The sequence below is a fragment of the Suillus subalutaceus genome, assembly GCF_016647625.1.
Source record: "Suillus subalutaceus strain FC151 chromosome Unknown DFJ58scaffold_238, whole genome shotgun sequence".
Lineage (NCBI taxonomy): Eukaryota > Fungi > Basidiomycota > Agaricomycetes > Boletales > Suillaceae > Suillus > Suillus subalutaceus.
Genome location: NW_024540487.1, coordinates 36,512 through 61,385, shown reverse-complemented (window position 1 = coordinate 61,385; position 24,874 = coordinate 36,512). Strand labels below are relative to the sequence as shown.

Sequence of the window (24,874 nt, the reverse complement as noted above, 5' to 3'; positions counted from 1 at the left end):
GTCTGCTGATAGCTGAAAACTTCTCACTTCTCTTGCAGTACTATTTTATCAGTTACGATGAGTCTAACTGCTGCAGGGGCGATCAGCGAGCACACTGTGCCCAGCGAGAAAGCTCTTAGCACTAGTGACAATTCGTTCCATAGGAACAGCAACGTTGATGCTGACAGCGGGGAAGGCGTGCTCTCCGATGAACGTGATATTGCTACGAACGTCATATCGGTGGACGACGACGATTCCCTGAACCGTGGACAATCCGTGCATTCTTATTGGTCTTGTCTCTCCAACCTTTGGCGGAGTACTGGGTGAGCTTCTTTGAGTTTCGTTTTTAGCCACCATGATACTCATTAATGTCAATTTACAGCGGAATCTATTATTTCAAACCTGTGCGTAGTGGAGCGAGCATGACAACGTTATGTACTCATATCATTGGCCGCGCAATCGATCTCAGTGTCATTGATGTTCCTTGCGGTTGTTTCTACATCCTGGGCGTCTCCATGGAGGACCTTTATTCCTCGCCGTGGGCTCCTGCGCTATCTGAACCCCGTAAATCAATTTACCCTATCCGTTGCTTCATTCTAAGATCTTTCACAGGGACCGTTCAACAAGAAAGAAAAATGCTTTCATTGTGATCATGGCAAGCGCCTCTGCCAACTCTGCCTTGGGTACCGATGTTCTTGCCGTCCAGCGGTCAGTGAACCTCATTTATTTTCATGGAATTTACTGATCTTCACTAAAGATTGTATTACAATATCACGCCAAATGCTGTCACCTCAGTGTTCCTACTCTTTTCTTCTCAACTTCTTGGGTATGAGAATTTTTGTTCAAGTTCCAGCGGACGCTGACAAAGTTATAAGTTATGGAATTGGTGGGCATGATGAGAAGTATGTCCACAATTGAACCTGTTGTTGAACCCGGTGTTTACATACCTCTACCAGGCATCTTGTTATATCCATCAAAGATGTTATACCCCGGTGTGCTACCATTGCTGTCCATGTTCGATGCTCTCTACGAAGGCGGGATGGCATCACGGAAGAAGCTCAGAGTCTTTTCCATGGTGGTTGCTGCGTAAGTCCCTTGATTAAGACCGGCAATGATCAAACATGCTGATCGACTCAGCATATTTGTTTGGGAGCTTTCCCAGAATGGATCTTTCCGCTTCTGACCGGGGTTTCAATTTTCTGCCTTGCAGCTCCTAACAATGCCACCGTCTCGCGACTGTTTGGTGGTTCAAACGGGTAACGAGGGTCTAGGGCTCCTGTCTATCTGCTTTGACTGGCAAGTAAGTGTGAATACGAACTTCGAAGTGGATCGCGTTATTGACTGGATCTGCGACAGTATATTGCTGGCCAGGTGAACCCTATGACTATCCCGCTTAAAGCACAGGTATGACTTCTTCTTCTTGAATTCGCGGGCCAGAAGCCTTACATACTTCTTGAATAGTTCTCGAATTTTCTGGGCTACATTTTTTGCGCGTGCGATCACTCCGCCCTGATTCGGGACCTTGCATTGACTTATGTCTAGGGTTGTGTTTGTGGCCGTATATTACAACAACATCTGGAAGGCCCAGAACTTCCCATTCGTTAGTCTACATTCACGTGCAACGGCAGAACATTGATGCCAACACCTCACAGCTTTCTCAACTCTTGTACTATGAAAACGGAACACAGTACGATCAAACGCTCATTCTCAATTCGAACTATGAAGTCGATCCCACACTCCTTGCTGAACAAGGATTACCTTACTATTCCAGCACTTGGGTAGTCTATTTACTTACCCAGAATTTGGCAAGTTCACCAAACGTTAGTGAGGCTCTGCGGACTGACGGTTTGAAATTGTAGAGTTTGGGGGCCTTGTTCACTCATCTTCTCCTCTGGAACCGGAGCGATATAAGTTCTGCATGGACTTGGATGAATCCGTCGGGCATCAAAAACATATGGGCGAATTTTGACTGGAAGTTCTGGCGAGCCGATGGAATGCGGAAGCAAGACGTCGATGGTGAAGACATCGATCCCCACTACAAGCAGATGCTGAAGGTTAGTTTTGCAGTTCTCTGTATTCAGCTCACCAACATGAATATTTCTATAATAGTACCCGGATGCTCCCAATAGCTGGTACTTCGTCGTTTTCCTCCTGTCCTTCGTTGTTGCCCTGGTCGTTTTATACAAGACCGATTCGACTTTGCCATGGTGAGTAGCTGTGATTGGAAATGTGGTCCAGGCTGACGAGCATTGAAGGTGGGGCTTCCTTATCTCGCTCTTGCTGGCGACAATTTTCATTCTATTCCTCGGTGCACTCGCCGCGATTACAGGATTGTCGTTCACCATACAGACGTAGGTTCCTGAATTCCATTTCGATATTCGACATTTCAGTTTGCATCCAGGTTTGGCCAGATGATTGGTGGTTACATTCAGAAGGGATCGCCAGGTGATTGTCGTTGATTTCTCATATGCTTTGATTGACGGATGCGACAGTGGCAAATATGTACTTCGTTTTATACGGAAACAGTATGTGTCGACCTTGCATTCCAAGAACAGGTCGGCTAACCCAATGTTGTAGACACTGTCTTCCAAGCCCAACTACTGCTTCGAGACCTCAAGATTGCTCAGTGTGAGTATATTTCAAGTGCGTAGGAGGACAGGGCAATCTGTGTTGACCGTAAATTACAGATGCAAAGCTGCCACCTCGCGCTGCATTTACCGCCCAGATTATTGGAACGCTGCTTGGTGCAGTCTTGAACTACAGTGCGCACGCCACTTGTTACATGACTACAAAATCAACTGACATTGCGCATGTAGTCATGATGAATTCAATCATTGATAACCAACGTGAAATCTTGTTATCTGTTGAAGGAACCAATATCTGGTCTGGACGACAGCCACAGATGTACAACTCTCAGGCAATTGCATGGGGTGGACTCAGTGACGAGCTCTTTTCCACAGGCCAAAGATACCAATGGGTTCCTTGGGCTTACGTACTTGGACTTTTCGTACCTGTTCCTTTCTGGGTCATTCACAGGTACTGGCCAAAGCTTCATGCTGATTATCTTTATACTCCAATTATCCTGTACGTTTAGTGTTTCTTGAATTTCTGGCAGCATGCTCACATATTTCACAGCTTCGTCACTGGATACCTTGTCGGTGGGATCAATTCATTTATTCTGAGCTACTTTGCTGTCGCATTCCTCTCCCAATGGTGGCTGCGTACGCGCTACCCTGGCTGGTTTGCTAAATACAACTACATCGTCGCAGCTGGTGAGTATTCTCCAACGTCATTAGGTACCCGGACTAATCAAGTGATGTAGCCCTTGACGGAGGCACTCAAGTCATGGTGTTCATACTCGCGTTTGCGGTGCAAGGCGCTAGTGGTACCTCTCACCTATTCCCTACATGGTGGGGCGCGCAAGGAGGAGGTAATTATGACCACTGTCTCACGTTGAACTAAGATTAGTGATCATTGGGCATAAGTAGTGCGGCACTCTTTCTACGCCTTCAACTATGTAACTGAGAGCATCAGTGAAACATGCAGTTCCTTAACTTACTTATTGTTAACCTTTCTCGTGCAATAAGCAAAAATAAGCAAGGGTGAAATTAAGTAGATGGCCAGTTGAAAAAGGCCACTCGTCACACACCAAGTGGCACCCCGATCAGGACCCCGAAAAACTTCTAGCCAACATAGCGCTCAACAGCGCTAAATACGCCTAGAGGCGTCAACACCTGACCCAACCTTCACCTAGATACTGAATCTAAGAAACAAAAACAAAATAACCATCAAAAACATGCCCAGACTAATGGGACCTGGCAAACCACACAGCATGAGTTTTGGTTCGAAATCACCAGTTTCACGAAACACATCTCCTACAATGCCTGGTGGACCCTCAACAAAAAGAATAGCATCAGCTAACCACCCGTTTTGGATACAAGATTCCCACAGCGACACAACTGGCACAGCCCCACAGCGGTACAGCGCACAGAGCACACAGGGCTACAGTGTGATACAGTCTCGCACAGTGCACAGGGTCATACTGCTCGGCGATGTAAATTCACAAATAAATCAATGCTTGCTCGTATTTATTCACATAGAGAGTACTACACCCAGTGACACTCGGAGAATATGTTTAACAGCTCCATATTCATTCAACTTGAATCAAGTACTTCAACACTAGTACTCAGGCTAAAACATACAAGGACTCCCCTTCGGTCGGCTCTACGACAATATATTGTGTTTACAGTAGCAACTCAGGAAATACTATATTGGCATCGTCTCTGCAAATAGACAGTGTATCTTCGCGTTCTCACTTTTGACAACACTGCACACAATCGACTGTGAGTGAAGGGATCAGTCCAGAGGTTGAGCACGATTTGCATTAGCGTCAAACCTTACCATTAAATGTTGTTGCATATGTGGGTCGCAGAGGAAACTGTCTTCGATTCACCGTCCACGACAAACAGTTTGTATGGAATGTGGGGGATGCAGTGGCTTTCAAATGTATTGAGAAGTTGGACTTAGGTTGAGGAAGCAACGATGCAGCACGACGACGCGCACACGCGCGTTTCTGAGCAATACCATTTCTACTGAGAGGTTACATACACCAGGATGGGTTGATAGTTGATTGTGTGTTCTGGTACGTTCAATCGAGTCTGCTCGTGTATGTACAAATCATTTACATTTGTAGACCTATAACCGCTAATCCATTGTCAAACAGACACAGATCCTAATAGCGCATACTCATCAGCCACTGCATGGTAACTTTTAAAATAATTTTGTTTACCTGATTTGATGGATGCAGGACGAGGAGACCAAAGCGAGCGTTCTGAGCAGACAAACCCACACCTCATCAAGTGAGCATGCGTGCGCCCTACATGAGCTTCCGCATCTCCAAATTTTCTCTTCGCCTTCTTCGCTTGAAGAAGTAGATGGTGTTTGCACATGTGAAATTGATGAAGAACTCACTCAGCAAGGTCCTTCTCGAGGCATCGAACTTCGAGATCAGCTCGTGCCATCTCGAGCAAGTACACAGCTTCTTCTGAAGTCTCCGGCATCAATGTAGTATGAGTGCTGAATTGCCAGACCTGTGAATTATGGTGTTTGTGCTGTAGAAAGTTCTAGTTCAAGGCAAGTGTTAGAATCAAACTCATTACTCACCATATTATGTACTTCTGAGTATTCAGACGTATCGTCTGGAACGTCGGAGCCTAGATCTACAGAAAGAGTCGTATAACTTGAAGTTTTTTGGCCTCTGAATGTCAAAGGTGAGAAAATAGATGACTGGGATGATTGTGATGATGATGCATAGCTTGAACGATACTTTGACATTGTAGTTACGGTTCACGTTGTGCCGGAAATTACCGATAAGCCATTCGACCCAAATTGAATTGGACCGTGACTTACTTCACATCTTCAATATGCATTGCCCATCCTGCGGCAAGCACCTTAAAAACGAGGGACAGTTTCTACAACATCTTAATCAGCCTTCTTCCCGCTGTTACAAGTGGGATGGTACTAACCTGGTTTGCATCTCGAGGCCAGCACGAGTTCCAAGTCCTCTCGACGAAGATATGGATTTGACCTTGGACCCGGAGTTTAGTATGGAGCATGTATTTGATGCAAACATTGAAGTGGAGGGTGGTTTACAGGCAGATTACGGTGAAGAAGTGGAGGTTTTCGACAGGTGCAGGCAAGACATGGGGTATTGGACAGACCTTCATGGACCAGTTCAGTGAGGATGAATATGCTACATGAGAGGAAGGAAAACCGATACTGGCCTTTTGCTAGCGAACCAGACTGGGAGATGGCATCGTTTCTTCTCCGGTCTAATCTTAGCATGGCCGATATTGACGACTACCTTAATCTTGAATTTGTGAGTTCTTCTGTCTAAATTACTCAGTCTGAACTTACTAGTATGTTCAGACCAAAACACTGCCATTGTCGTTTCGGTCTTCGAGAGAACTCCAATGACGCTCTGAATTGCTCCCAGCACCGCCTCGATGGAAGTATGAAACAGTTACAACCGAGTTTCCAACAACAAAGATCCTCCGAATATTTTATCGGGATGCAATTGAGTGCTTACAATCACTTCTCAGCCACCCACTGATGGCTACCAGCTTTGATTTCATCCCTCGCAAAGTTTATGAGTCTGCTGAACGTGCTGTCTGAGTGTATCATGGATTTATGACAGGTGACCATGCTTGGAACCTTCAGGTAAGGTCTCATGTTTCAATTCTTTGGTCCACATGGCTAACAGGATCACAGAAAGACCTACCTGAAGGTGCATCACTCCTTGGTGTAGTCCTCTCCTCGGACAAGACCAAGGTCAGCAACATCGCTGGTAACCATTACGCACATCCACTTCTCGTTAGTCTCGCCAATATCGATCCCAGTGTGCACGCCAAAGGCTCCTTACATGCCTATATCCCACTCGCTCTACTTCCTGTTGCAAAGTTCGTGCACAGGAACAAACGCATGCGTGGGGTTCTCGCAGACCGCTTACTCCACCAATGTATCGACCTCGTTGTTGAGCTGTTGAAGCAAGCAGCCTGTCTCGGCATTATGATGAGTGATCCACAGGGATTTAGCAGGTATTGCTTCACCCCCCTTGTTGCTTATGTCGCAGGATACTCCGGAGGAGCTTGTCGTTGCATGCGCTACGATGAACTCATCGCCTGTCACTATGGCTACCCGCAAAGACTTTGGAGACCCAATCCGACACCCTCCTCGTAATGGATCATCCACCCTCGCCAATATTGCAGCCATTATTGCGTCTATCTCACCATCTGATCTTGTCGCATTCTTTGAGGCATTGTAAGCGTTATAATCTAAATGGTGTCGACTTGCCATTCTGGAGGAATTGGCTGGCTGCCAATCCTTCTTCCTTCCTCACTCCGGAGCTACTTCACCATCTTCACAAGATGTTCTGGGACCATGACCGTCTCTGGTGCACATTGGTGGTTGGCTCACAAGAAATTGATTTTTGTTTTGCGCTGCTCCAGGTGTGCACTGGTTACCAGTGCATTTAAGGAAGGGATCTCCACTTTGAAGCAGGCCACAGGACGAGACCATCGCAATGTTCAACGTTACATCATCGGCGTGATTGCTGGTGTTGCCCCTGCCGACTTCGTATCCGCTATTCGTGCTCTCGCAGAGTTTAGATACCTCGCTCAAGCCCCGCATTTCACCGACAAGCAAGTGGTGGAGTTGGACCGCTGTTTTAAAGCCTTCCACTGGCTCAAACATTCCATTGTTGATGCTGGTGCTCGTTGGGGGAAAAGGGGTGAGGATAAGCCATGGGTGATTCCAAAACTTGAGTTGCTGCAGGGGTAATACCTAGTATTTATTCACATGGTGCCAGTCATGCAGTGGTCTGCAGACCCCACTGAACATGCACATATCAGGGTTGTGAAGGAGCCATTGAGGGCAGGGAACAATCACGACTACGATGCGCAAGTGTGTCGCCACCTTGATCGTTGCGATAGGGTGGAGCGCTTTGACCTCGCACTGCAGATGCGTGCGCAGGAGGATTGTGAAGGTCATGAAAGTGACGAAGACAATGAGGGTGGTCTCACTCACCATTTTGTCAAGGACTACTTTGCTTGCGCACGCGACCTCATTAACGGTGTCCATCCTCAAGCTCCCCATCCCTATCGAACATTCTCAACCTCAATCAATGCTTACCATCTCAACGATCACCCCACGCTCACAAAAATGACAGTGGATAAGGCTTCTGAACACTTCTCTCTTCCTGACCTTCGTCCCGCAGTCTCCGATCATCTCGACCAGGATGACGCCCATGTTGATCATTTTGTCGTTGGTGGCAGGCGCCGTGCACACCCTGGCTGCCCCCTCCCCTTTGAACGCATTCAAATATGGTGCAAGATATGGATGCAGTCAAAATCTTTTCATGACCCTGAACATCTTGAGCCCTCACAAGCACTACATGTTGAACCGCCCTCAAATTCCTGGCCATATGGCCGATATGACTCTGTTATTGTTAGTACAGGCGACACGCACAAGTGGCCAAAAAGTGGCCTAGATGGTATGTTTTTATACCTATACTGCCACACTACTGATCTTGACCAACACAGGACACTTTGTCGCTCACCTTCGTTTAATTTTTCGTCCCATCACACCACTTTCATATTCTCAAACATGTCTTGCATATGTTGAACGTTTAGACATTGTGACTCTCGACAAATCTACGGGTATGTATATCCTCAGGCGTGCTCGACGAGTGAATAACGACAAAATTGGTGATGTTATCCCAGTCACTCAGATTGTGGCGCCTGTCCATCTCATCCCGCGTTTTGGTCAAAAAGCTGATCCGCGATTAACGATGCAAAGCAGTATTAACCATACCACAGAGTTTTACTTGAATAAGTTCTGGAACAAAGAGCTGTTCTTTGCGCTTCATGTGACTGGTAGATAGACAGATAGGGGGGTATTAACTATTTCAGATTGATGGGGTTTTTTTTCATTGGCCAGCCCATCGTGAGAGTCGATGGCATAGCGCCCAAACTTTGAACTATGTAGGCTTGCACGTCAGATCCGTTGCTTTGTACCTACCACAATCTATGGTGGCTGTGGTCTTTGGAGACCTTGTTGGAGGCCCATACTATTATACTCACAACTCCAGAGGCAAAACTCCCGCGTCTGATACGAAGAGTGAACTGAGTTCGGGCATGCCCGTCTTATCCACGACATCATGGATCTCTAGCAGATCAAGATGACGTGGCACTAAGACAGAGACCCTGCGTCCTGCAGATGTAACTTGTATGCTAATAGATTGCTTACTCTCAGCATAGATTGCTTATTTTACAAATCTATAGACAAACCATCGAATACTTCAACAGTGGCAGCAGAGACTGAAACTCCAACAATCGCAGCCAAGCCCCAAACTGATACTGCAGTCGTGAAACATGATCAGGTTTTGGGCATCACGAATGTCATTACTGCAGAACCGGGTAAGGGTGCTTACCCACTGAGATCAGTTGTTTCTCTCAGTTCACTGCTAGCTGGGTGCCACAAGCAACTCATAGATGCTCTTCAGCAGGTCTGGGTGGAACCTGTATGCTTTGTCAACGTCTCTCCTGATGATCATGCACGCGTTTTGGAGCACATGGACTCTCTGACATTTTCAAACTATCACACAAAGTACGTCGTGTCAATTGTATTTATTTGCATAAACATCGTCTTACATCAACATCATAGGATGTCGTATTTTCCTCGCAGAATGATTCTCATCGTGTATTCTCCGCACCCTGTCCATGAACAAACCACAAGCAAGATGTCTTTCATCATCTCACAAGCTCTCCACAGCGTTCAGTACAACCGAACACTCTTGAAGACCTGCGTCTCTTCCAACAGTCAGATCTACTCTGAAAACATTTTCACCATACCTGACATGCAGGTAACCATGACGCCTACAACCACAATAGCCGCTGAGACCCAACTTCTCTGGATGGTCGAATCCGGATTCACTCAGTCTCGACCTGCCATCATGGCAAAAGTGGGAGATGTGCTTCTATCGCACGAAGAACTACTTCTTATTCTTATGATCTTGGTCAAAGAAAAAAAGAAATTTGCCACCCCCATGGCAGACTCTGATGCTTGGAAGGAGACACGCGAAGAGGGATCGGTGCGGACTTACAGTGCCTTCGCTCCCGCACGCACTGCTGACAAGTTATTCGGGCCTGTGGTAGCATTGGGGCATGAGTGGATTGACATCAAGTCTGTTGAATATTATGTTTGGGTTAAATCTGGAGATCAGCGTATTGATGTAACCACTGATCCTACAGCGCATGGAGTAAGTCTAGTGTTTTGATAATGAGAATATTAGTATGCTGATGTACATTTGCAGACACTATTTCCGGATATTAACATGGGTGATGTCACTGATGCATTGAACCGTGGTATGGATCGTGTGAAGGCCACCATGAGCCACACCCTTGACACTATTGAATCCAATGTAAATCACCAGCATCTTCTCACCCCCAGCACACTCACATTCAATTGGGAGCTCAACAAGTCCTTCATGTCAGTGGCCATTTATCAAATCGCCCACTTCCATTACTGCGATTGGTACCGTCGCCAATTCTCTGGCACAAAGCATCGTCGTGTGGACAATCCTACCATAGACGCAAGTACCAGGCCCTCAATCAGGAGAGCCTTATCCTCTGGACATGTCCAGGTGGACAATCCAGAGAATGCCGAACCCTCAATCAGCCGCATATCCATCTCTAACGCTAGCGATGAGACTACTTCCTCCTCAGAACTAGCCACATCTGGAACTGAGTCTTCCTCTGAGCTGAGTGATGATTCGGATGTGTAGGTCTTAGTGAGGGGGATGAAACTTAACCTTCAAATTTCGTGCTCTCTCTGTAGATGTATATGTTTCACCACTTACTACTGTTCTTGTAGGCCCTGCCTTCTGTTGGCATCATTTGCTTTGTTGTACCTACATACTATACTCTAGCACCATGTTCCGCCGCACTCCGTTCGTGGAGTTTCAAATGTGTAGCACTACTAGCCTGTGAAATGAACACATTATGACAGTGTTCGTGTTCACATTCAATTTTTGATGGGTAAATACAAGACCGTAGTAGCAGCTGATCTTGGTAAGTATACTAATTTCTATCTAACAAAACTGATATGTAGTACCATAGAAGACCTACGTCACTCTAAGCGAAGTAACATTGGTCAAGGTGGACGCCTTGGCCAGCTTCAAAAGATGGAACATTCACAGATGAAACGACAGCAGCCAGTGAAGGAAAACCCTGCCCAGGACATGCTGAACAGCCAGCCTGTAAATTTTATGGTGCCAGAGGCACCCAGACCCAAACCAAGGGCAAGACCAATCAAGGCGATATCAGGCGACAAGAACGCAAAATCGAGCAACAAGAAGACCAAGCGTCTTTCAAGCTCCAGCTTACTGCGGGATGAAAGGTGTGTCATGGAGGACAGACCTATTTTACATTCCCGTGGTGTCGACTCAAGGTTTGGCTTTGTCCCACCTTCACTTATGGCTATGACTCCCAAATGCAATTATAGCGGTGCTCTGTCTAGGTTTGCTCATACATCCTCCCAGCCCAACACCCCAGAACACACCCTCACTGGTGCCAATTCACGGAATCGCGACAATCCGTGTCCTGATTCATATTCTGACACTAGTTGTGCTATAGCAGCGTCCAAACCTGTCCCTCCTGAACGCACCTTCACTGGTGCTCATTTGCGCAAACACGATTATCCACGCTCTCACTCTGGTTGTACACAACTGGTTTCCAAACTCATCCTCCCTCAACATACCACCACTAGTGACAACAATCCGCCTACTGACCTGGACTCTGATGCAAATGCTGATTATGTTTGTCCATCCCGAATGGATGTTTCAGACGCTGAGGCTCCTCTATATGGAGATGAGGGCTATGACGCAGGAAGAGATCATGATGTGGACGCTAACAGTGAGGCGATCTCAACCTGGCTGGGCTGATATGAAATATCTAAAAATGCTCAACCAGTATAAGTGAGTCTTGGCTCTGCCTAGCTGCTATACTCGCAGAATGCAAGAACGTTCGACCCTAAAGGGGACTGCTACTGAACACAGAACCAGATGAAAGAAAGGCCCTTGTAGTGCGATGGATGCGCAAAAGCGCAAGAAGAAAAGCGAAGTGAGCGCGAAGCGCGAGAGAGTGCACTAAGGTAAGCGCGAGCGTGGGAACGTGAGCGCTAAGGCGCACGTTGTGCGGAAAATACCGGATGAGGAAACGGATAAGGAAGCGGATGTGCAAAGTGAGTGCAAATGCAGAGTGAGTGTTATAACGAGCGCGGATAAAGGTCTAGTATAGGCGGATAACGATAACCATTGGAAACACAAAGTGCGCCCAAGTGGTGACTACTACTTTAAAGTAAAACCCAATAGCGAGGGAAGTACAGCAAAGGGGAGTAATAATGATGGAGTAGTAAGTCAGCAAACTTTATACTATGGAAATTGCATCGGAAGCGGAAGGGATAGGAGCAATAAGCGCTATGAATACGTAATGACATGTAATAATGCTGCAATGCTTGTTACAAACCACGAGGCAAGGCATATGACGTACCAATGAGGTGGGTGGACATAGACGGACGTTCCTGGATGATAGGCGATGCAGGGCGCTTAAGCGCGAGAAAGCGCGCAAGGTGCACGTGTGGGAATGCTGCGCGTTGTGCGGGAAAGTACCGCGCCTATGGCGCATTTCGCGGGAAAGCTGCGCGTTATGTGTAAAACGACTAGGGACATGATAGAAGTCGAATATAGCTGATGGTGCGAGTTGTGCATTGAAGGCCAATTGTCATGAGTTGTGGAAAGGTGCGAAATGTGCCTATATGTGCCTGCAGAAATGCGAGTCTCTACATCTCCTGGGGACTTTGAATACTGAGTGTCCCCACTCAGAGCGCATCTGGTGAGGATCTCAAGCGAAGTCGGTGATGAGGGTATATGATGATGATCGGCAAGTATGATGTGCTTGTGTTTGGATGATAGTGCGACTAAGTGCAATGACGCAACAATGTGAAACGCAAATGAAACTCGGCAAAGCGAAAGGCGACAATGTGACAATGTGAAACACAAAAAAGGCGATGAGGCGACTGCTCAAAATGCGACAATGCGGAAGGCAACAGCACAAAAGCGCAAGTGCTGGAAACACGAGGGGATGAATGCGCAAAGTGCAAACTGCAACTGAGTGTGACGGAATGATTGCGCTATGGTGTCTACGTCCAATATACGTCCGGGGGTGAAACACGATGCTGTGGGGCCTGAGGAGCGATCCAATCTATGTCCAAACCAATCCCCACTGGGTGTCCTAGATATGATGCGAAGAAAAGGAATTATGTGTAAGAAAAACTGCAAGGAAAACACGGAAAAACGCGCTGCAATCTATGCGGACTTCCATCCGACTTGCTTTCTTTGATCTTCTTTCAACATCTATGCCTCTATGCGCTGTGAGTAACATAAGCGTGCGGAAATGCGATGGAAAGGCGCCTAAATGCAGCTGAAGCGCCTGGGTGGTATAGTAACAAGGTGCACGGTGCTGCTTCTATAGTGGCAAACACCACATTCTGGCCAAAAATCCAAGATGTGATCAGCAAATTCTACATAGTTGTCAAATTCGCGGTATGAGAGAAGCTGCCTGTGTTTAGGCGCTGTATACTTCAAGGCATACTTAATGATCTCCTTGTCCGTTAAACCAAGCGGTTGCATGAGTCGTTCTACTGACTCCAGGAAGTTGACGAGCTGAGTACCATCGCCTGCAAAGCGCGGCGCTGAGTCGGCTATTTGAAGGGGCATTCCGGATGAATATAGGGGGTCGTACATGGTGCGAAGGTGGTCACGTTAGGCGTGGAAAAGCGCAGATTGAAAAGTGCGGATGGAGGAGCGCAGATGGAGTGCATAAATGCGCGTGTCGTATAAAGGTCTAGGGATGAACTGGTCGCTGTGTCAGATGGCCCCCTCGCGGTGGGCTCCAGTTGTGGGTATCACAACCTGGCAGGCACATATAAGAAGAGTGCTCAGCCAGTATAAGTGAGTCTCAGCTCTGCCTAGCTGCTATACTCGCAGAATGCAAGAACGTTCGACCCTAAAGGGGAAGCAAGGAAAGCAAGGATCCACGGAATGATGCTGAACAACCCTGGTGAATGGTGGTGAAAGCGCGAGAAAGTGTGCTGAAGGCGCGCATGGGAAAGCGAAGTGCGAAAGTGCGCAAAGCGCAGGAAGGTAGTGCAAGCAGTGCACAAGTGTAGAGGATGTATACTGGGACTGATATGAGGAAAAGTGCGGATCTAGACGGATACTGATAGTGCCACTAGCTATAGACTGATGCTAGGGCCTCAAAATGATGATTGACACATGCATTGCATGGAACTAACTGGTGATAGATACTGAGTGGTAGGAAGCTGGTGGTAGGAAGCTGGTAAAGTGGGGTGTAAAACGAACATGAGTGTATGTAAGTTCTACCTAAGCGCTCTCCCAGGGCTCGGAGCCGAATAGGGAGCGCTCTAAGTATGTAAATGAGGTAAGGTGATGTAAAGTAAGGGTGCATAATGAAATGGGAAGTGTAATATGCTAAATATGGTCAGATAACGAAAAGGGACATACCGAGGGACTGGTTGGACGATGGATGGATGCTCCTGGATGCTGTGCGACATAGTGCGCTTAAGCACGAGAAAGCGCGCAAGGCGTGCACGCGGGAATACTGCGCGTTGTGCAGGAAAGTGTCGCGCCTATGGCGCGTTCCGCGGGAAGTGGTGCGCTCTATAGGGAATGACTAGAGGGTGATGGTGCGAGTTGTGCCGTGAAGGCCAGTCATCAGAATTCGTAATATGAGCCCATATGAGCCCACAGAAACGCGAGTCTCTACAACGGTTCTGATGTGGATGCTAACGGTTCTGGTGCGGACACTAATGGTTCTGATGCGGATGCTAACGGTTCTGGTGCGGACGCTAATGGTTCTGATGCGGACGAGTGGAATGGTGTGTATGCGGACTATGACCATGGCATTGATAATGTGGAGGACCAGGATGTTGGTGGCGGACCTGATCTTTACAACCCAAATAAGGATCACAACACCTCAGATGATAGCAGCAATGGTGAGATATCCTGTGTTTGTGTCCATCGTGCTACTGACTTGCCTGCTTGACTTATGCAGACGAAGCTACTCGCACACACTCTCGAGCTATTGGTAACTCACGAAATACCAAAGATGTCCTCAACAATCATCACACAAGGAACCGTCGCCCTCGTATACCCAACCCAGACAAGCTCGAGCATTTACGTCGACATGCTACTACTCAAGATTTGGCTGAACCTTCCGAAGAAGAGGAGGTTGTAGTACCATGCAAGAGAACGCGGACGGTCAAATCAACTGCACAGAATATTCGTTTCTATCCTCCTTCTTGGAGGGACGTTCTAGAGGCCGCGAAGAAGAAATCGCACCTGGGTTTACTCACTAGCACAGCGTCGAAGCGCAGCGATTTTCTCCAAACCAAGGCCATCGAATATATCTTAGAAACGCTCGATGATTTTGGATCTCAAGGTATAGGTGTCGACGATGGATACTGGGATGAACACAAATCAGATAGGGCAGTCTTGGTATTTTTTGTTCTTACTCTGTTTGACAATGCTGAGAATTCTGTAGCTATGGGACAATCGTGCTACTATGCATTCTGAGATGAATGCGCGTCCAATTGTTCTAGCTCACTACGAAATTCTTCCGCATGATATTGACGATGAGGATGACTGTGAGCGGGAGGTACGTGATAATGTCAAAACATTGTTGCAGGATGGTAGTTTCCTATGGGATGGAGTGGATGCACTGGTTAGTTGATTAGAACCGGCCGCGCACTTACTGACTTGGACGTGTGTATTAGGACAGGACCAATAACCTTGCAAACGAGGCCCTGGGCAGCTTCTGTATGTCCTATTTTTACAAGGGCGAGAATGCGCTCGTGAAGACATTTCCAGACTTATTCGCTGATGCTGTTTCCAAGGGTGCTGTCGCGCTCGCAGCGACTGCGGTACGTGATCCCAAGCTCATAATTATTTTCGCCCACTCATCTAACTAGCTTGCTGCTGCTATTGACGAATACAAGACTGGTTTCTACAAGCAAATGAAATTTGTGGCCGAGTTATATCAACCGATCTACGACAATGTCATCAAGCTCTACAATGATGTAAAGAAGGACCACTATCACGCCAAGAAATGCCGGGCCGCCTGAAAGAAATGGGCTCGTGCTGCAGGGTACAGGTCAAGCTTTTCTTAATTTGTGTTATTTGTTGACAGCCGTGCAGAATTCTGACTCGCAATGATTCAAACAGGCGCCATGATTGGGGCTTGAAGCTCCAACTAGACTGATCGTGTTTTAGTATTTCCGTAGGATACCTATTTGTAGTACAACACAATGATGATTTGTTTGGTTTTAATTATTGTGCACTTTCTGTGAGCATTCTGTGATATTCCTGTCTGGCCTACCCAATTGTGCTCTGTATTGTATTGTCCGAAGTACCTAACACTCTGTACAGCTCTGTACAGCTCTGTACAGCTCTGTACAATGTCACACTTGCACTGTATAGGGCTGTACAGAGAGAACCCTTGCTGTGGGCTCTGTGACTCTGTCCAGGGTTGTCCAGGGTTGTCAAATACACCTCTGGTTTGCTGATGCACCACCTGTTTTCGCTGTCTATACTATAAATAGATTTTATTGGTTCTATCAGTTTTATCGCATCTTTAAATGAACAGATCAAGGGGAATTGACTGCTGACAACCTGTCCTTAGCGTCGCTGTTACAGTGTTGCTTCCTACCACCATCCTCCCTCAATTTGCCCTCGATCCTGCTTTTTGACACACCAAGTCGCACCTCAGACCACTTCGACTGTCAAATTGCACAATTTCAATAGTTTATTATACAAGGTGCGTTATCACAGTTGCCATGTCTTATTAGACTGATTCTTAGTATTAATGATGTTAGAACGAATATCCAGACCCTCAAAGCTTATCACACACTCAACTTCACCGTCTGAACCCAGCATTTCTCCATCAGACTCTGTGAAGACTCAAAAACAGGTGAGTCTCTTCATAGTATTTAATTTATTACCCCAGGCCTATTAATAACAAGACCTTCAATGAATTTTACCAGGCGTCTGAATCTTGGACTTGCCACTGGATCAAAACCGATCTTGATGCCTCCTGACCCCACACCCCGGACATGTTCATATTGTAACACACAATACCATTGTCAAGGATTCCGGACACACGGGAATGCTTGCTGGAAGCGATACGAACAAAGAAGAGAGGACATTGAGCTTGCGAGGCTTATTCGACAAGGTATATTCATTGTTTCAGACATTACGGCTTCACGCTAAAATACTAAATGTAAACACACTGTAGAGAGAGAACATGTACAGCAAGGTAGCGTTTTTGCTGGTGAGAGACCATCTGCTTTTAGTGAGTCGTGATTGTCTTATGACCTTAATCACTGATCCTAACTCATTCAACCACTGATAAGCTGCCTACAATCATTCGCAGGACATTAATATCGATATCAACTTCAGTCATCCAGATGATACTGATATAGGACAGACGTCTGAACATGGTATGTCTTAAAAACATTCTGCGCATCCGAGTTTACAACTTTCATCTGTATTATAGATCGTTTGCTGCCGTCCAGAATGGCATCACCTGTATCTCAATTTGAGGTTGATGATATACAAGTCCGGTATCACCCCAACAGCGGGTGTCCTACACAAGTTTACCACTTCGAAGATTATAGATGTGGCCCTGGTGCCCCAGCAGCACCTCCAAAAGTTGATCCTGAGCCCTGGTGTCCATTTCGCACTCGTATTGACTTTGAAGTGGCCGAACTTGCCCATGAAGCTGCGCTAACTCATGAGCAGACAGACCGGTTCATCAAACTCATTCACCGCAGTAGATGCGAGTTGTTTATGCTTTGGAATCGTAAAGACGTGCAAGACATGTGGGATGCAGCCTCGTTCAAACTGACTCCTGTTTGTATTCAATCACTCTGAGTGTAGAATATGTCCTTACTTTGAATACCATAGTTTACGAAGGAAGAGGTTGTCGTGCCCTTCCGAGGTGTTGATCAGACCTTTCCATTTTTTCATCACTCACTATGGGACTGGGCAGTGGACCTACTTCAAGATCCTGAAGTTGGTCCACATTTCATTTTCGATGCCCAACAGCTTTCAAAGTTCGATGGCAAAAAATTCGTTCGGTATATTCATGAGCCTTGGACTGCTAATACCTTCTGGGAACATCAAGTATGTGGTGCTATTACTCATGTTATGAGTTCAATGTGCGTCTTGGTATACTAATTGAATATCATAACAGTCGAAGATACCATCAGATGGCAAACCGCTTGCATTTGTTCTCTACGCAGACAAAGCCAAATTGTCATCCTTTGGTCATGCAAAAGGTTATCCGATAGTTGTGTGGTGTGCTAATCTTCCTGCTGCTGTTCGTAATGGTGAGGGCTTGGGTGGTGGGTGAGTTGTAGGTTGGTTACCCATTGTTAGTAGCTTTTGCTTTACTCAATGATTGTGTTATCACTAACTAATACTGGCACTTCAATAGGTAAAAGAAGACAAGAAACATTTCAAAAAACCGGCCTTCGTCAATTTCAAAAATGCGGTATGGCATACATTGTTTTTGATGCTGCTTGCTTGTCTCGCGCCGCTATCGAAGCTTGGATCTCCTGTTAAATGTTGGGACGATGTTGTCCGCACTTTCTATCCAATAATACTGATACTATCTGCAGACTACGAAGAGCAGTGAGTGATCTAAATGTTACTAAGTAATATCTGAACCTGAATGTTTGTTCACTATTATAGAGTCGTGATGGCGTTGATTCGTGGACTCATGGGAAAGTTTCCTTGCCCTGTCTGCCTCATTCCTCGTGAGGAGCTCTCCAAGGGATCAAGCACTATCGGCTTCGCTCATCTGGAGATGCAAAGGCATTACGTGCTTGGGCTTGAGACTCTACGACAGTGGAAGTACGAGAACAGGTATTGAGCTCCGAGAGCCTCCGTGATGTCAATGTAAGTCTTTCACCTCGATTTTGTTTCGTTTTGTCTAATATTATCACTGTCACCATCAGAGTGCATTTGACACCATGGAGCACACTGTTGTCTACCGAGCTTTATCGTTTGACAAACTTCATTTTAACGATGAGGGAAAGTTTGATCACCTGTGGACGGAATTGCAAAAATGGATCACCAATTCTGGTCAGCAAGCTGCAGTGTTAATTGACGCTTTGCAAGTATTTCTTCATCTGTAATAGGTACATAGATGATAATTTACACTGCCAGCTTCGAATCGTTTCCACGTTGGCGAAATTTGAATCATTTTGACCAGGTGGTATCAATATCCTTTGCTTATGGAACAAAATACGAGGATATATCGAAGGTATGTGTATCCAATTTCAAGCTTTCGATCAATTATTCACATCATTTAATAGCTGATTGTGTTCGCTGCCCATAATGTATTCAAACGTGATCTGGACCCACAGGCTTACCTTCTGCTTCATTGTATTCGGAGTTACGTGGAATTCAACATGTATGCATCGCTTGAGGTCCATACCGAGGATACGATCAGGGATGGCCAAAATACATTGTCGGAACTTACTGAACTTATGGATGTATGTTTTGTTGTGTATATCGTCAATTGATGCTACTAATTCAGATTGACGAGTCAGATATATATCAAAGATACAGCAGACCTCTCAGAGAAGTCATGGAACTTTCCCAAGATGCATCTTTCCGCTCATGTCTTTGACGACATCGAGGCAAAGGGCGTCACTCGAAACTACAATACGAAGCCGAATGAGAAAATGCACGGCCCACTGAAGGACGCTTATCAAGATCGCACAAACTTCAAGAATTTCGCAGAACAGGTAATGCACCAGCTTCTTAGATACAATGTGAATCAAGTGCTGATAGAGCAACATGTTTTAAAGATTCTTCAATACAACCATGATAGCTTAGTTGTGGAATACATTCGTAGCAAGATGGAGTGCCTTGATGCACAGAATCTCGGTTCATCAATCGTGCCTGATCCATTGGAGGCTGATTTGGATGGGCTCAAATCAACTGAACCAACTGACGTGCAGCATTTTAGTCTTGGTTCGCGGCAGGCAACAAAATCATTTGCAGATTTCGAAGCAGCTAATGCAGGCGATGCAGCCTTTGATTGATTCCGGATCAAACTAAATGAATTTTTGAATCGTGCATTCGCCGCTAATGGTATACCATTTCCCAATGGAAGACATATTCAACTTGCTGCAAATGACATGGTGCGTTGAACATCTGCAGCCCTTGAATGACATTACTGATAATATCTAACCCTTGCTCAGATAACTGAGTTCAGATTCATCAAAGTCAGCTACGAGTCACTCGTTGACTGGTGAATTTCCGTGGACTTTCTCTGGTGTAATCCAATGTTCCATGGATCACCTCGATACGATTGTGTCATCCTGCAGGCAGAATCTGGTCCCATCTTTGCCAAACTGTTGTTAGTCTTCACCTGCATAGTTTGGGATGTCAATTATCCTATTGCACTCACACTCCCATACGATCAACCAGTGGGCACTCGACTGCGGAAGGATAAAGACTTCAAATTTTGGCGAGTCAAGGCGAAGCCCAGAGCCTCTGCTGAGTGCTTTTCGGTCCAGTTAATAATCCGCGGTTGTGTGTTGGCAGAGGATAGTTCGAGAGTGAATGAGTTCTTGGTTGTTAATATGACCAACACAGATATATTCCTTCGAATGAAGGAAATTCGTGCAGAGGCTGGTTATTAATAGGTTCGTCACTTGTCTACCATCACCCTTATTCTTTTGACGCATCCCTCATGAAACTTCACACTCGCACCTTAGACTATTGACACCCTCACGCAACTTCATGCCCTCACCCTGTCACCACCATCTGCACACACATTCTAGCACCCTGGAACGCCTGCCGTTCAGCCCCAGTCCACACAGGCAAGTGCCAATGCGACGGCAACCAAATGTGAGGAGATCGAAGGATTGGGGAGTTATTATGATGAGAGGAAGTCCATGGTTTGTCCCTCCTGCATCTCCCTTTTGTTTGCATGCTTCAATCCTGCCTTACATTTACATTTACTTTTGCCTTTCAACCCTTCCCATACACTTACACACTTCACACCCTGGCACTTTCATTTTTGCGTGCATACTATGTCCATTTTATTACATCGTCATTTTGTCACTTTGCGTCCTTAGTGTCACACTGAATATACTCATTGCTCTTGGGGGCTCAACCATTCACCTGCATTCGCTTGCGCTGGCCCCGTGTGTTCATCTAATAACTGGGTCCAGTATCATAGATTTCCCCGTTCGTGCACCGGCAGCAGCGTGAGTCTGGGAGCTCACACTATATGGTGACCAACATTCCCATCTCCACTCACCACGGAAGATCTGGCTGAAATAGCATCTTCCATGCCGTGTTTCACATGTGGTGGACTTACCTACCTCAACCTCTCAAGTGCACCTGTGACTAGAGAGCTTCTCATTGACGTCTTCAAGCCACAGCCAATGTTGCGGCCACTTGCTTGTTCAGATTGGGGAGCTCACAAGCTCTATGTCCAGATCGTCATTTGACTGATGCAAAGACTTCGGTAACTGTATGGTGTATCGAGGCTATACTGTCATAAGTATTAATACAAGTCCTGGTACTGTAATAAACCATGAATGCATACTTAGCAAGGATCCTCAGCCCCCACAAATGTATGCATACATGCTTCCTTGTATCAATACACTGGCTTGTACCTGTTTCTGGCTTCTGTTGGCTTCCCAGGATGCTTCCTTGTATCAATACAGTGACTTGTGCCTATTTCTGGCTTCTCGGTGATGCTTCTCAGTATTAATACATCAACTTGTGCCTATTTTTGCCTTCATCTAAATTCCCAGGGACGCTCCCAGATGCTTCTCGGTATTAATTGCCCATTTCTGGTAACCTCCAGCTTCCTCAGTTGTATCAATACGAGGCTGACTCGTACCTACTAGTACTACTTAGGATTTGAGATATTTCTGTATTCTTCTTGTATCAATACATCAACTGGTACCCTACCATTTGGTGCCTGGCCAGTGAAACAAAAATTTCAAGTCCCTACTTGCACTACTATTTGGTTCCTGAATGGTTATATCAATACATCAACTAGTGCCCTACCATTTGGTGCCTGGTCAGCAAAACAAAAATTCTAAGTCCCCGCTTACACTACCATTTGACAGTTCCCACTGCCTTGATGCCATAGCGAAGCAAAAAGTCTAAGTCCCCACCATCACTGAATATCTTCAAAAACAATGCATTACTTGATTATTTTACGACAGCACAAAACAGAGCAATACAACAGTAACAGATAGTGCAAAAGATAGGCAAGATATCACAAGAAAAATGAGTGTAACACGAAGTGCCAACAAGTAGTACTAAGTGAGTGACTTATGAGCCCTACTGTTCCATCCTTTCTTTGGAACATTCACATCACTACCAATGCGGTTGGCTTCATCCAAGCGAGTTGACAGCACATGGGAATGCATACTACGACACTGTGGTTGATTGACAATATCATCAAGCAGCATTATCACGCTAGAGGAGTCTCAATAGACCTCATTCCTTGCTCCTCTACAGGATTTCCCACAGTGACTGCAACAGAAATGCACATGGGGGATGCCGTGTGGTCCAAAGACTCTGGTTGAGGAATAGTTGGTGTTGCATCCATGGAAGCAACAGCAAATGTCAGAGGTGCTCCATCCACGGAAGTAACAGCGGATGTCAGAGGCACTGCATCCTTGGAAGTGATAACAGACGTCAGAGGCCCTGTGTCCATGGAAGTAACAGGAGACGTTGAAGGTGCTGAGTCCATGGAAGTAACAGGAGATGTCAAAGGTGCTGGGTCCGTCGGAATTGCAGGATGGTGAGAAGCACCAAGTGCCTCAGTAGACACTAGAGGCGTCGCAGATGCAGAGAGTGGATGAGCTTCGAACTGATCATACAGAGAAGTGACTCTCGTCCCTTTGGTCAGAGGACATGGGCGAGGTGGGTGAGGTTTATCTGGACTCTTAGATTAAATCCTCTGAAGGCGCGGAGGTGAGATGAGACCAAGCGCAGCATCCCTATTCCAGGATGAGATGGGCGAATTCTGATTATTCCCAGGAGCTGCAGGAAGCCTTGGTAGATCCGAACTCACAGGTGAAGGAGGTAGGGAGGGAAGCCTTGGTAGATTGAACGAATAAAAATCCACCTGTGAAAAATCCAATGAATTAGGATCAAGAGATAGTAAGTGTTCCAGTGATAGCAAGGGATTCAACAATGGCACAGATGGGGTTTGGTGGATCCCATCCAGAAGCACGACATCACGGCTCGGGCCTTCAAGGGTGGGAGTAGAACTCTGTGGAGTGGCTAGTGCGGTGACATCAGGGTGCATGGTAATATCGGGGCTGACACTGTGTGAAGTCTCATTGACCAATGATTCTCCTGCAGGAGGAGTTGCACTTGAGTTCGTTGAAGGATGGCAGGTGTTAGCAGCTGTAGCAGATCTATCAGTATCAATGTCTGAGGCAGAAGAGTGTATACTTACTGAATGCACCTTTCAAAAAAGCAGTGAATGGCTCAACAATGCGCCCATGGTGGTCAGGCAGCGCATCACAAAAATTGAAACCAGAAGAGCCCTTCCAATGATGGAAACTGTCCCATATATTAGCACATTGGCCAAAAATTATCTGTGTACACATACCTGAAGACATGGACCTCCCTGTTCACCTGTGGATCAGGTCCCCCAAGGTAGACACTTCCATGCCATCCGGTTGTCTCATGAATAGCATCTAAGAGTTGCCCGACCACTCCACTGAGGCCTTCTAGACATCTTTACACAGGTTTCAGCATCTGAACTCAACGTACTCGACATTGAATACTTGCTGTGTTTTCAGGACCTCAGTGGGTGTGCAGATGGCGTCAAGATCAGCCTTTGCCTGATCCACATGACGAGCACACTCAATTTTCGCCTCCATCTCCATGTGATGCATGAACTCCTCCCCACGAGCAGCCATGGACTTTGCAGCTTCTGAACAAAGGATGGAGATACAAGGCTTGTCCTTGTAGTCGTTGTTGCTCTGTATCTGAGTCACAATCTCAGCCTTGACTTCAGGATTGGCCTTGTACTCTGTCTGAATAAGTGTTCAATGGCCGATGGACCTCAGCTGCGATTAGTAGTTGCACCCATAATTTTGGTGATTACTTTAGTGAACAGCATGATGCGTGTCCTTCCTGAAGTTGTGGATGCATGGTACAAATAAGATCGTATTTGCTATTACGATTACAGTTAGTGAACCAAAATGAAATTGAAATGTGACACATACCAACTGCCAATATTTGGTGAGCACACCCAACTGCTTCATTTGCTCATTTGTCAATTGACTTTCTATGAGTGTAATACCAGCATCATCTTTGAAATGCTCTGCGATTTCTGGCCATCGTTCAAACCACTCTCGGTAGGCATTAGTACAGTATGCAGCCACTTCTCCTTGCAGCTGACTGAGGCAAAAGCCATCCACCTTACTTTTCAGGAATTCAGACTGCTGGTGGGTCATCCATGATGCTCCAGGCATCTATCAATTGGCAGAAGGCTAAATGAATGTCATAATTCCAAATCAGTGACACATACCTTGTGTTTTTTTGGTCGTTCAACTCCACGTCAGTGGCCTTGGAGCAGTGTATGGATACTCCATTTAGAACCGGAATCTGAATTATTTTCATATCAACCAATGAGAGAGCTTCAATGTGTGAAGTTTGCCGACAGCTTATAATAGCCAGGCTGGACTTGGCTTTCTTTTACCCACCCAGCTCATTTTCTACTCCGTGCCACTGCCTTTACTGCTGTCACTGCCACTTGTTTGATCAAAATGAAAAAATTTCCCACCTCAACAGATGAAATTTTCAGTTTGTCCAAGCTTGCCAGTGCTTTGGAACTTGTACACCAACATGGTAAGGATATGGTGTAAACCTTTGCATGTTAAGTCCCATCAGAGCTTCAAGGAACTGATCAGCATTGTTGGACGTCCTGATTTTGACCTGAATGATGTATGAAGCACGTCATGGGACAAGATCAATTCGCAATTAGGTGCGAGTATTGATGATGACGAAAGAGGTGAATGGGAGGATGAGGATGCAGGTTGGTGTAAAACCCAAGTGACAATCGAAGTACCCTTTTCTTGTACAACAGCTCAGCCAGATGCTTGACCTTATGTCACAGCTGAACTTGACCATCACCCTCTCATTTCCATTGTTCAGGAAAAGCTCTCTAACTCTCAGGACGATGAGCTCTTTCATTAC

General features: G+C 46.1%; 6 protein-coding genes across 6 annotated transcripts; 5 read left to right on the top strand and 1 right to left on the bottom strand.

Moving 5' to 3' along the window:
* Positions 1 to 57: 57 nt before the first annotated feature.
* Positions 58 to 3,484, top strand: DFJ58DRAFT_908683 (OPT oligopeptide transporter protein-domain-containing protein; the record flags this gene model as incomplete). The annotated part of the gene is made up of 22 exons (XM_041395122.1): positions 58 to 302; positions 362 to 387; positions 449 to 564; positions 611 to 687; positions 737 to 819; positions 936 to 1,057; positions 1,117 to 1,225; positions 1,251 to 1,279; positions 1,336 to 1,383; positions 1,441 to 1,472; positions 1,522 to 1,579; positions 1,632 to 1,784; positions 1,839 to 2,033; positions 2,089 to 2,186; positions 2,235 to 2,330; positions 2,381 to 2,424; positions 2,472 to 2,504; positions 2,557 to 2,607; positions 2,667 to 2,741; positions 2,796 to 3,063; positions 3,115 to 3,251; positions 3,302 to 3,484. 22 exons carry the CDS (start codon positions 58 to 60, stop codon positions 3,439 to 3,441), a joined length of 2,235 nt encoding a protein of 744 aa, XP_041236158.1. The 3' UTR covers positions 3,442 to 3,484.
* A 2,477-nt stretch (positions 3,485 to 5,961) lies between these two features.
* DFJ58DRAFT_670729 (uncharacterized protein) lies at positions 5,962 to 6,153 on the top strand (the record flags this gene model as incomplete). Its single annotated transcript, XM_041382888.1, has 1 exon — positions 5,962 to 6,153. A coding segment is annotated over one exon (192 nt), but the record flags the coding sequence as incomplete, so codon positions are not given.
* Positions 6,154 to 9,199: 3,046 nt separating this feature from the next.
* DFJ58DRAFT_624156 (uncharacterized protein) lies at positions 9,200 to 10,117 on the top strand (the record flags this gene model as incomplete). The annotated part of the gene is made up of 2 exons (XM_041381080.1): positions 9,200 to 9,796; positions 9,851 to 10,117. Coding segments are annotated over 2 exons (864 nt in total), but the record flags the coding sequence as incomplete, so codon positions are not given.
* Positions 10,118 to 14,391: 4,274 nt separating this feature from the next.
* On the top strand, positions 14,392 to 15,738 carry DFJ58DRAFT_847691 (uncharacterized protein; the record flags this gene model as incomplete). Its single annotated transcript, XM_041393501.1, has 7 exons — positions 14,392 to 14,493; positions 14,535 to 14,610; positions 14,670 to 15,112; positions 15,159 to 15,272; positions 15,303 to 15,338; positions 15,391 to 15,537; positions 15,586 to 15,738. 7 exons carry the CDS (start codon positions 14,392 to 14,394, stop codon positions 15,736 to 15,738), a joined length of 1,071 nt encoding a protein of 356 aa, XP_041236155.1.
* Positions 15,739 to 17,188: 1,450 nt separating this feature from the next.
* On the top strand, positions 17,189 to 20,331 carry DFJ58DRAFT_719382 (uncharacterized protein; the record flags this gene model as incomplete). Its single annotated transcript, XM_041384616.1, has 14 exons — positions 17,189 to 17,524; positions 17,579 to 17,797; positions 17,868 to 18,003; positions 18,028 to 18,047; positions 18,111 to 18,307; positions 18,368 to 18,497; positions 18,542 to 18,574; positions 18,634 to 18,776; positions 18,845 to 18,941; positions 18,994 to 19,177; positions 19,244 to 19,428; positions 19,492 to 19,638; positions 19,888 to 19,929; positions 20,014 to 20,331. 14 exons carry the CDS (start codon positions 17,189 to 17,191, stop codon positions 20,329 to 20,331), a joined length of 2,187 nt encoding a protein of 728 aa, XP_041236154.1.
* A 1,796-nt stretch (positions 20,332 to 22,127) lies between these two features.
* On the bottom strand, positions 22,128 to 24,132 carry DFJ58DRAFT_735919 (uncharacterized protein; the record flags this gene model as incomplete). The annotated part of the gene is made up of 7 exons (XM_041386716.1): positions 22,128 to 22,529; positions 22,734 to 23,071; positions 23,124 to 23,230; positions 23,280 to 23,408; positions 23,444 to 23,709; positions 23,781 to 23,849; positions 23,902 to 24,132. The coding sequence occupies 7 exons, from the start codon at positions 24,130 to 24,132 to the stop codon at positions 22,128 to 22,130; spliced, it is 1,542 nt and encodes a 513-aa protein (XP_041236153.1).
* Between the last annotated feature and the right edge of the window lie 742 nt (positions 24,133 to 24,874).